Raw genomic sequence first — 12,794 nt, 5'->3', positions numbered from 1 at the left:
AGAGATTCTCCACATGTACATAAGGAATTTGTTCAAGAACATTCACTGCAACATTGTTCCTAGTAGTATGTTAATAAGAAATAGATATAATATATTCACTCAATGAAATGTAAGCAGTAGTTAAAATGAGTGAAACATACCTTCATATATCAAAATAAATATCAAAAAATCTTGGAAAGGAATATATGTATGTATGTGTAAGACTGAAACATTATGCTGTACGCCAGAAACTGACACAACATTGTAAACTGACAAGACTTCAATAAAAAAAAATCTTGAAGCAAATAATTTGCAGAAGTAAAACTACAGTAAGTTATTATGATATAAAGTTAAAATCACACGAAATAATACTGTAATTTATTTATGCCTACATGTATCTATGTATGACAAACATATTAATGTCATAAGACAGCGTGGGAATTCTAGATGTGAAACTCTATTTATTGGTTATCTCAGGTGGACAGGGGAATGGTTTCAGAGGGCTTCAGGGTACCTGTAATATATTTTTTATTAAAAAAAATCTGAAGCCAATATAGCAACATGTTAAGAGTTGATAAAATTGCACAGCAAGAACATGAGTATTTGTTACACAGTATGTTCTAAAATTTTCAGTAAGTTTGAAATATTTTATTAACAAAAATTCAAAACTATTTTGGCAAATTATGTCACTTTATATTTTTATGCTTTTGATTTTTTATTAGTGACAATAAAAGAAGAATGAATGTGACTGCTTTTACGTTAATAGCAAACTTTGGTTGCTAATTTAGAATTCATGGCTATTCCTATAGTAGGTATACTAAGAAAAAAAGACATTGTAATTATGAGTTTGAAAGTTTCTATTTGTTTTTGACTTAGTTATCAAGGTGGTGAGATCATGGGCAAAAAACATACTAGGGACAGATTCATAATACAGATAACAGTGGTAAAATTATTTTTTTCAAATTCTGAAAAATTCAATGCATAAACATTTTAAAATAAGATTGAAGATGGAAATTAATGTCAAACACAAACTCATGTACTTTTACTAAAACTCTAGATATATCTATACATTAAATAGCCTGAACTATTGAAATGTCTTCAGAAGGATGTGTCAGTCACCATTTTTCCTTAATTTATAAATATTGACATTTGTTATAATTTTCACATGCATATTTTAGTTATTTTTTCATACATACTTAGCAAAATTACTGAATGCCAACTCTGAACCAGGAATTATGCTCTATCAAAATGTACAAATACAAAACTCTTAGTTGTATTGACATTCCATTATATATCTCGAGTCTTGCATGGGAAGCACTTTGTAAAGTAAGCACATTAAAAAAAAAATACCAGCTAACATTTATTAAATGATTACTTTTTCCTAGGCAGAGTTCTAAGTGCTTTTCACATGTTAAATATTTAATCCTCACAGCAACTCTATGAGACAGGTATTATTTGTTATTCTATTTTATAGTTGACAAAACCTGAAGCTCAGAGGAATTTAGGCATGTTGGCAAGGTTGCATAGTTATTAATTCATAGAACTGGGTTTCAAATTCAGGGAAACTGACTCCTTGCTCTTAAACATGTGTGACATGAACTCAGCTGATTAGGTACATCGTAAAATGTGACAAATCTATCAATTAATTACAGGCTTCGTTAGCTCAAGTGTCTAGTTTGTCTTCTCTACAATCTAAAGTTGTATGCCTCAATTCAAGATATATAATATAAATTATTTACACTGTGTGTATATATATATATACACACATCATCAAAAAAATTAGGACAACTGTAGAGTTGCTTAGGTAAATACTGAATGGTACATCCTAAGACAGTGTTGAGGAACAACTAAGGATACTTATTATAAATAATTACTTTTGCCCGGAGACACTCAGATATAAACCAAATTAGTTGGGAAAACTTTAAACGGTCACTTTACTAGAGTATCTTAATGTTACTAATAAGTTTGATTCTCCAACTCTCTCAAGATTCAATCTTTGTCTCTCTTGCCTTTAGGGTTAACGAAAGTAAACACATCTTACTCCTGACCCTGCCCCCACCAGCCCTGGTTGACCTATGGAAATGCCAGTGAAATCCTCTGCAATCTTTTCACAACTGAATTTTCTGACATGAAGTGATGGCCACACCAAGCTATTCTTTCAGTAACCCTTGTTTTGTAGCTATCATGCATGTACTGACCATCTTGGGCACGATCCCAGCGGGAGGGGTTCCCACTTTACAGAACTGAAAACTCCACAGTTTTCACTGCCACATCAAAATCTGTGGCTTTACAAGTTGAAGATGGCCAAGTAAGCAGCGGGATTTTTGAATTTGAGCAGAAATTCAGGTTGAGAAACAAACAGAGCTCAGTTTCCTTCTTTTCCTTGTCTGGTAAACACACTACAATCCACCATGGGAAGACTACAGCAGTGATATTATTTTAGGGCAATTAAGCCATATCTAATAATCAGAGAATTTTTTAAGTAGGGGAAAACAAAAAAGCCAATTAATCAAGAAGGGACATGAGGTTTACCAAAAATCTAAACTTTTATTTCCTTCAAGTTTTGACTAATTTCTTTTTTTTTTTTTTTTATTATTGGACAGTCATTTTCTCATAAGTACATACGATTTTAAGGCTGGCAGAAAAAGATACTTACAACTCATTCTATTCTCAACCAGAAAAAGAACAATTCTCTGAGTTTCTCTTTAATTAAAAAAGATTGAGAAAGAAGATAGAATGTGATGGCTTCTTTGTATTTAAATTTCACAGAATGATCTAAAATATTAAAGATCTTCATTTCTTTTGTTTGGTTTGTCTTTATTGGAAAAGACCATATTTTTTATTGAAAAAATATATAATGAGTGCTCTCTCTCTCTATATATATTTATTTTTTCAAAACTACTCCTCTGAGGATGTTTCCCTTAATTTAGAAAGAAGCACACAGCACACCCCACTTTACAAGCTCAGTTTCTCAGTGTGCAGTACTGCATGTATGGCTTGTCACTTCATTATCTTCTGTGCTCCCTGAGGTCGGAGACTAAGGCTGTGTTGTCATTTCTAACCCCAGAACCTAGCAGTGACTGGAGCCATCTGTGCAAATGTTTATCGGATGGATTTTTAAAACATGATTATACTTGTTTTTTCCCTTTAACATCTATTGAAATAGAGTAAGTTTTGGTCTTCAAATTGTAAATACATACAACACCTGTACCTGTTTTACATTCTTTCCAGAGGAAATAGTTTGATAGGATAACAAGGGCATTTGGAGAAAGTCCAGCCAGGATTTGGGCTTCCAGATACCAAGATGGCTAAAGGCAGCTTCAATCATAGTGAAATCTAATTAGTGGGGAAAAAAAAATATCTGCACGTTGTCCAAGAGTATAATGAGAGTAAGTCAGAATGAGATCCTTCAGATGTGCTCATTTCCATTTCTTAATTATCCAGGGACAAACTTGGAGTTCATGGACTTTCCAGGCCATTTCCTTGTCTCCCTTCCACCTCATCTTGGCTGACATGTGGGCTGTCAGAGCTTTGAGTATCTCGATCAAAAGGTGGGAAGGGGAAATGAAAGGAGACAAGAAAACTGGACCAGTGAAATTCTTATTAGTGAACAGGACATTTATTTATTTATTTAGTTTTAAGAATGAAGGATGTATTTTATTTATTACTGAGGAAAAGAAAGTTGATTTTCCATATAATGTTGCTACATAATTTGGTGTAATTTAGTAGCCCGGGCATTCCGTATCTCTTTTTTGTGGAGGTAGCCAGCCACTGGCTACATGAAGTCTATTATACACATTTCTAGCAGTAACAGCAAGTGCCATTTATTGAGAGCTTATTACTTGCCAGACATCATGCTTATTTTTGGTGGAGTCCCCGTTGTTTCGCAGAAACCCTGCACGGGAGGCTATTATTATTATCCTCACGTAGCAGAAGAGGAAACAGCTTTAGAGAAACCTCACGATCTAAGTGACAAGGCTGAAATTCAAGCCCAAGTTCTTAAGAACTTCACTCCTTGGCGGCCTCAGCCTAGCCTAACTCACACTGCCAGTACCTCATCAGTACAACTCCTCCTCACATCAACAGTTCTCGAGATGATGAAAGTGACTTCTAGACGAAAGATACGATGAGACAGTGACTTCGAGATCTTCTACGTTGTAATCCAACACACCCCAGATGATTTCAACCATTGTTTACATTGACAAACCATGTTCTCTTCTAAGTTAAATATAGGCAATCATTGTCATTCTGATAATGTCCCCCCTAGTTTCTCTGGATAAAAGAGGAAGGTTCTGAATAAAGTGATTGATAATGTCTGTTCTAAAATGTCACTATCTTTTTGAAACAAAACTCATTTCGCCTGTCAGTTTGAGAGGTCTGGATGGTGTCCTGAGATGAGAGAGCCGGTCATAACAAACGACCTTTCTCAGTATCAAATTTTACTGGTTGCCATCATGTGGCTGCAAGGAAACAAAATGTTTCTGGGTACCAGAATGATTATAAGTGACTAATTCTATTCTTTGAAATATTTAAATATGTATGTCTTTAAAAACCAGATACTGCCTCTTTTGGGCAACAGCTTGTCAGGTTTAGTAAAGATGCTGAATTATAGTGTCATAGACAAAAACAAATCCTGTACATTTAATATTCTGGGTGGTATTAAAATTCTCATCACCCTATTGCTATAGATGGTACAAGACTCACCTCCCCAACTAAATAACACATTTCAGAACAACCTATTGTTATCCTAATTCCGTATATACCAATAGGCAGAAAAATAAACATTACACCTCATGCTGAACTGCAGTGGAATATATACAAAAAGGAAAAAAATAGAACTCGAGACATTTAGCAAAGCGTGACACCGAAAGAGAACCAACTCTACCTTGCGTTCTGGACAACCATGACTTGACTGCATTGATTCCAAGAGCAAGAGTGAAGGACACAGCGGGAGAGTAGGAAAGACAGGAAGAAAAAAGTTAGGAACAGAAATGAGGAAAAAATGTGAAAATAACAATTAGAAGAGCAATACCATAATATATTAACAACATGAAGCAGAAAATAATCTTAGAGCTAAAGTGAAAATAATACCTCACAAGTGTAATAAATTGCAAAGCCTTGGCCCCTATAATAATTAAGAGCAATTTAACAAAAGGGCTAAGATTGAGTAGAAGTAGTACATTAGCTGCTTTTTAACCAAATCCTCCCCAGAAGGCGTGTGTTGTTTGACAGATTGCATAGGGATAGCTTTAGGTGGGAAATTCACTCTTCATTTCACCATAGTTCCCACCTTCACTGTTACCTGTCCCAGAATGGACTGAAATATTCATACTTCCTGCCTCACCTTTCGGTTATTCAAGTGTGCAATAGTTAACTGAAACACCTACTGTAATAAATTAAAGATAGCCACTCTCTTACAGTATAAAAGGTGACACTCCCAGAGGTGAGAGAAGATAGAAAATAAAAGACAGTGCTTTATTAAAATTCATTCATTCATTAGCAAATGCTCATTAGAGATATACCCTCCTATTATTACATAATATATTGTATTAGAGATTTCTTCTTGTCCTATAATACTGTCATTAAATAATACTGAAGGTCTAATGACCAAAATCAAAGTTAGAATGAATTTATCAGTCTGTTGTTAAATTTATGTTAAAAAAAGGTAGCAGGGGTTGTAGGGAGGGATAAATTAGGACTTGGGGATTAGCAGATACAAATTACTATATATAAAATAGTATAAATATATAAAATAGATAAACAAGGTCCTACTGTATAGCACAGGGCATTATATTCAGTATCTTGTAATAAACTAGAATGTAAAAGAATATGAAAAAGAATATACATGTATGTATAACTGAATAATTCTGCTGTACACCAGAAACTAACACAACATGGTAAATCAACTATACTTCAATCAAAAAGTAGCCACATTTCAGTTATAACTATTACTTAAAGATATAAACTACCATAAAATAAAAACTCCCCTTTCCTGTTCTATATGGCTAGTTGGTAATCTCTATAAATTAAATTCTATGAATTAAAACTAGAGCAACAATACCAGCAATTCTAAGTTTCTAAACGAAATTATTGGATAGGATGAAATTAAAGGTTGGATACCGAATTTGATATAGCACTTGGCAATTTTCAAATTATTTTCTGAGTACTATCTAATTTGATTCTCCTGACAAATGACACATTATGGCTCTGCCTACCTTGGCTCTTTGAATATTGACAAGGAAACTGAATCTCAAAGACTTGGTGATTTGCCCGTGGTGATGAAAGTAGTAAGCAGCAGTGAGATGCAATGTATAACTGTAGTTTAGATCCTCTTCAAACAAACCAACTACAAAGAACATGATTATATGATTCCAGTGTTTTGAAACTGGTTGAGTTTTGTTCTATGGCCCAGAACATAGTTTATCTTGATGAATATTCCCTGTGCACTTGAAAAGAATATGTATTCTGCTACTGATGGGTAAAATATTCTATAAATAACACTTAGGTCTTCAAATTGACTAGGAAAATATTATGCAGTAACTGGGGAAAGGATTACTTAAAAATTAAAGTTAAAATTATTATGGTTATATGGTATTATGATTAGTTTTAAATTGCATTTTTTTAGAAATATGTAATATTTGTACAAAAATTACAGAAGTTTAGAAACACACAATAATATTTGCAGAAAAAAATTACAATAGTTGAGATCTACTTTAAAATAATCCATTTAGAGGGAGTGGATGAGGATAAAAATGAAACCTGTTCGGCTAGGAAGGGGTAACTGGTGAAGCTGAGTGAGGGGTACATAATGGATCATTATACTATTCTTCTTAATTATACTTTCAACAACTGACATTTTCCAAGTAAAGTCATATTTAAATGTCACTCCTCAAATTAAATGAAGACCAAGTAAAAATAAAACCAGTCTTCAAATTACCAGACCCAAATTATTTTTATCATACCTCCAATTATTGATTGCTTATAGTTCCATCATACTCATTTGGCTACTATAAATTGCTCAGATAAAGGATCATGATCTGTTAGATCCAAATTATAGTTCTGAAAGCCATCCTTGAGTACTGATTTACATACCAGAAAAAGCAATTTGCATTTATTATGTGAAAATTAAACATCTCTAAAGAGCATTTGCTTTTTATGAACAGTTTACGTATCACACAAGAGATTTAACGAGACATATCTCATTTATTAACCAGAATCAACATTTCAAATGCTACTCTTGTTCTTCTTCTTTCAAAATTTTAAAACACTGATTTGAAAATATGCATATAAACAATGGCACATCAACAAGTCACTTACAAACATTTAATGTACTGGATAACCGATGTGTCCTATAAATTAAAATAGTAACTGATGAGTTCTGGAACATTGGTTTCACAAATATATCTAGGAAAGTGAAGTAATTCTTTAAATCTGCCGGAAATAATTCTTAAGTGATTTCACCGCCTATCTGATGGGTCAGAGCACAAGTGGTCTACGGAATTAAAATACTGATGTGCTCTCATCCAGGCAGGTTTTGTCACGGTCATGGCTCTCTCAAAACCTCTTAAGACTTCATTACAAATTTTTAATTCCACCGTATCTACCAGTTGGAAGTAAGTAAATATGACATGTGGATGAAACTAAGGAAAAGATACTAAACTCTTTGAAGTAAGAGACCAGAAGGCACTGACATTATTTTTTAAACCATTTTTTTTTAAACTGCAATACTTAGAAGACATTGCTTCTTTACTTACCCTCGCCCTGGAAGAAGATACACCTTAACAAAGGGGTCCGAGTAACCATTGTTGTCTCGGGGGACAAGGTTTCTTGCTTGGAGAATATGTATTATGAGATTTCCAAGATCATAGTTGATTTGAAGCTTAAAGGGAGAGCAAAATATTCCATGAACACTATTTTTTTTGTTTAAAAAAACATATACTTTATCATTTAATAATTTAGCAGTATTTTTTTAAATTCTCATAATAAATGTCAACAATCACTTCCATTTTATTTGAAACTGAACAGACCGGTTAATGTCTAATTTAATTTGGAGTTCCCAGGCACATGTTAATTACTAGTAAATGTGCTGTTCATTCTTTCCATGGTGAAAAAGTTCTGGCCTGTCTAAAATTCATTTAGAAGGACAATCATATAGTGAATGCTAGTTACATTTTTAAACTAAATTTCTACTCTTAGGCAAACAGTAAATGTTGTTAATGCTCATGAATATAGTTGCCAGAGTTTTGAAAATGAATCAACTAATTGATAAATTTATTTTTCGTATTTCACCCAATATTTAGCAGTGCGTGGAATAATTATTTCAAGACAAAGCCGCCAGTACTAAAATGTAAGCATATTTAAGAATGTGTAAATTTGATCTCTTCCTATAGTACATTAGCTGATGTCAAACCTACAGCTTTTCTTTCCGTGCCTGCTATTTTAATAGAATGGGAGATCAGCATAATGCCATCTTGTTCTTTAATTTTAGAGGCTGAAGAGAAGAGGCATTGCCTCAAATATGCTTAAGTTGCTGTTGCACGGTTGTCACTGAATAGGAAAGGACTTACAATTCAAATAAATATTAGAGAAGCCTGAATGATTCAAAGTAATTGAAATAACTCATTTTTCTCCTTCAAAATTGAAAAACTCTTTCGGCATCATTGAGAATAAGACTTAATTCTGCTGGATGCTGATTCTCTTTATCAAGTAACAGAAAACAAGAGATCTGTATTTTGAAAAAGAAAATCCACGAATAAAAAACTAGTATTTTTTATAATCACATAAAACAGACATGCTATGTGTATACATAATCATACAGACAGACATACTTGAAATTCAAAATGTAATAATTAAGATAATTTCCTAATTTCAGCGTGATTTTGATCAGTTACGTCTTGCGGCAGAAAAAGAATCTTCAATTGCTTTTCTCAATACAGAAAGGTCCAGAGTCTCTCGGACCATCATGATAGCAATAGGAAACATGAAACTAAATGCCGGAATGGAAGAGGAAAAATGGGAACTTTAGAACTAGAGTAACTGCTAGAATGGGGTATTGAAATACAGAATTATTCCACAATTAATTTCACTGAGACTTAGAACAGCTTCCAAATCATTAAGGAGAAATTTTTCCCCATTTTCTCCTTTCTCTGCTAGTCTAAAAGTCCACTTTTACTGGATGAGGCAGCAAAATCATTTCTTACTGAAATTGAAATTTGCAGGCTCACAGAGTGCTTTCTAAAATTTACTCTGTAAATCGGGTGCCTTAGAGACCACTTAGAGTTGCTCAGAGGTTACATCTGAGAGAGAATGAGATGCCCCAGTAACCCTCAACTAGAGCTACTTGAGTGCTGGCAAATTCATTGTTCTGATGTCTGCATAAGGTTTCATTTGTAAGAAGGTTTTGCTAAAAGATAAAAGATAAAACAAAATGGAAATCATTGTCATAAGAAAAGATCCCCCAAAAAAAGAAAAAAAAGAGAAAATATCCCAAGTTAATACAGAATATTTTAGAATAAATGTCCACTACAGAATTAAATATTACTGCTCAACAGAGAGGAAAATAAAATAAAAGCAAATAACAAACAAGCCAAAAAGACACAGCAAATATTGGTCCATGAGCAAGAGGTTAAAAAAAAATGAGAGAGAGAGAGAGAGATTATGAATCAGAACATGTAGCGTTTTCTTTGCTGCATGCGAAATGGAGAAAGGCCAGGTCTGGCTTTCTAGAAGTGAGAAGTGGCAGTGAGCACAGATTTGATCAGCTCCATCCTGCTGGATCCTTCCTAAGGAGGTGCCCACGTTCTGCATCCTTTTTCTATTTCCTCCCTCACGCTCCACTTCCTCTTTAATCAGCATGTGCCTTGATAATACTGAATTGATTTCTTTGTTCTTGTGTCCTCCCCTTTAGAAGATTTCCTACAGGCCTCTGCTGTATGAATTTTTATTACATATTCCTTTTAATGAGCCTCTCCCTCACCTCAGAAAATTTACTGATCACTCTTATTATGTCACGGCTAACATGCCTCGGCTTCTGTTCAAGGTTCTTTTAATTTAGTCTCAACTTATCTCCACAGGAGCATTTCCCTGCTGCAAAGCGGATCTGTTCATTACTCTCTGGCAGCAGGACCCTTCCTGGTACCATTTCTTCTTCCAGGAAAACACTCCCTCTTCCTCCACGCCTACCCTCAAATTAGTTCAAGTCCCTAGAATACATTATAGAAGCAGCCAAGACGCACTGTTCTCTTTCCCTTGTCTGAAATGCGCTATTTTCAAATAGTTATTATTTTATATTGTGCTAATTCTTTCTATACATTTCTTACCTACTCCAAAGTACTCATCTAAAGCATAGTTCTAACATTTTTGACCATGGACGACAATATATAAACACAGAAACACACACACAAAACTAAAACAGATAGTGATTTATACTATTTTTCTTCTATTTTTCCTGGTCAAAATCCTCCAAGTTGACTTTATAAATTACAGATTGGTGATGATCCCCTGTGTGAAAACCACTGCTCTAGAAGAATCATTCAGCAATCATTTAACAATTAATGATCAGAGGAAGGAAAGAGGACAGCATTAGACTCATGAAACTCTTAAAGAGGAACCTTCAAATTACTAGGAGAATCTGTCATGTCTGAAACACATTCAACAAGTATAAAGTAACTGAGGCATAAAACACTGACACCGGTAAGGCACCAGGCAGGTTTCAAACTACAGAATTCCACAGATAGAACTAGATTTCATAAAACGTGTATTTGTATTACAACACAATTCTATAAAATTGTATTTTTCCTTTCTACATCTATGTGTCATAAAACAGGAAAGGTTTTTAACAGTGATTACAATTTTAATAGACCAGAGGAAAAAAGGAGCCACAAAAGACGGTATAATAATGATCTTCTAAAAGATTTCATACCTGAATTTCCCCAGTAATTGGATGAGAAACGACCTTTGTTGCATCAGTAGGCTGCAATATTAAAACATGTATTAGATTAATGGATAAACCCTTCATAGAATTTACCATTTCAACTTCCTTCTGAACTAATTTCTGTTTGGTCAGAGCACACTGCCTGGAAAACACTTTTCATACATTTGGCTGCTTCAGATTATAGTGTCCGCTTACATTTCTCAATACATGTTTAATTTTATAGATTCATAAATCTCTTTTTCATTTTGTTAAACTTGTTTTGAAGCTGTAATTTTATACCTGTGGTAATGTATGTTCAATTACTTAAGAAAAGGAAAACTTTTGGTTCAAAGTACTCAATTTAAATATTAATCGATTTTAAGCATCTATAAGAGAATGACAAGATACAGTTTTAATATGACTACCTAGGAGCCCCACAGTTATAAAAGTCTCCCCTTATGCTCCTTGGTTGGGTACAGCCCCTCCCTGCTCCCATCGAGAGTGAAGCACCCAGGTAATCCTAGGAAGCTAGGGTTTCACCCTCCATAATCAAAATTCTGTCCCATCCTGTGTAAGTTCTCATTTCCTTAAAAAGTTCTTTACATCAATAAAGCCTTAAAAACAGTGAGGGACGTGAGCTGATAAACTGTTCATACTGCTGAATAAATGACTGATTGCTGATTTATTACATTTCAATAGAAGGTACAAATTTGTATGAAAGGAGAGAAGATGTCCCTGAAACTAGATCAGTAATAGAATTTCAGGCAATATGGCATCAATAAAGGGACATATTTACTAAAATGGAGGCAAGCTTGTTACTCTAAAACTAAGGCCCTGTCTCCCGATATGTACATAACACTGGCCTCATTTTAATAATTCAGGGAAAAAAGGAAAGATCCATAATAGTTAGGTGCATATGTTTGTCCTACTACATTTTCTTTTACAAATTTATGCTAGAAATGCGAGCCATCAAATAAGACAGCTATATTCCAGGTTTTGTTCTGTGAAATAAGAATAAAAATAATGTAATCATTGGTAAAATTATGGTGTATGGGGCAAATTACCAAAGTTATCCATCCTTTATTAGTTAAGTTCATTTATAAGAATGGCAATTGATTAATACTGAAACTATGTTCTGGCTGTGAAGGATCAACTGCTAGTTATTGAACAATTATATTTACCTAATAATTATTTTTCTGTTTCAATTTTAAGAAAAGCAAAACTGAATCTAGAAAAAGAAAGACCACACAAGTTCCTGAAAATATTTCTCAGCTAAAGATGGGGAGTTTCCTAAAACCAGATATCTTTGCAGAAGAATGTTGGAGAATAGCTAGACATAAAAAGATAAGACCAAAAAAAAAAAAAACGAACAAACAAACAAACAAAAAAAACCCCAACAACACCCAAAGAGTGATGATTGAGAGTGTATTTTGTTTAGATTTCTTTTGACAGCTGTAGCTCACTTGACATATGATCATGTAAACATAACTACCTTCAACGCAGAGAATAAACTTAGGGACCATTTTTAATCGTTCTGGGGTGCGGCAGTGAATTATTAGCGCACAGCAGGATGTTTTCGTATCTGTCCGGCAGTAAGCAAACTACAGGCTCCAGGCAGTTACAGTTTAAGATTAGAGAACACGTATTTCTTTTCAATGATGTCACATGCTGTGAGGCTGGTTTTTGATGACTGTAGTGATAAAAAATGTACTGCAAGAAAATGAGTGAGATCAGTGTAGAGTAGAAAATGGTGGCATCAATGTCCAATACGGTTCCTCCACTTGAGTAGCTGCGCATCGCCCATCAGGCACTGGTATCCAACTGATGTATAATTTTAGTTATTAACAATGAAACAAGTACATGATTTTTATTTCACTTTATGTGTATTTTTTTTTACAATGGT

The 12,794-nt window shown here is 34.0% G+C and overlaps 1 protein-coding gene across 4 annotated transcripts in view; it reads right to left on the bottom strand.

Annotated features, from left to right (window-relative positions):
- Positions 1-12,794, bottom strand: part of PCLO (piccolo presynaptic cytomatrix protein) — a 310,832-nt gene that overhangs the window by 53,347 nt on the left and 244,691 nt on the right. For 3 of the 4 annotated variants that reach the window (XM_074367559.1, XM_074367561.1, XM_074367562.1), the window contains exons 14-16: positions 10,901-10,951; positions 7,734-7,858; positions 4,865-4,891 (exon numbers count right to left, since the gene is read on the bottom strand). In XM_074367559.1, coding sequence (XP_074223660.1) covers positions 4,865-4,891; positions 7,734-7,858; positions 10,901-10,951 — 203 coding nt within the window. The remainder of the gene's footprint in view (positions 1-4,864; positions 4,892-7,733; positions 7,859-10,900; positions 10,952-12,794) is intronic. The other variant, XM_074367560.1, reaches the window with a different exon arrangement.

The sequence above is a fragment of the Camelus bactrianus genome, chromosome 7, assembly GCF_048773025.1.
Source record: "Camelus bactrianus isolate YW-2024 breed Bactrian camel chromosome 7, ASM4877302v1, whole genome shotgun sequence".
NCBI classification, from domain to species: domain Eukaryota; kingdom Metazoa; phylum Chordata; class Mammalia; order Artiodactyla; family Camelidae; genus Camelus; species Camelus bactrianus.
Note: the sequence above shows the minus strand (reverse complement) of the source record. Positions and strands in the feature narration are given on the sequence as shown.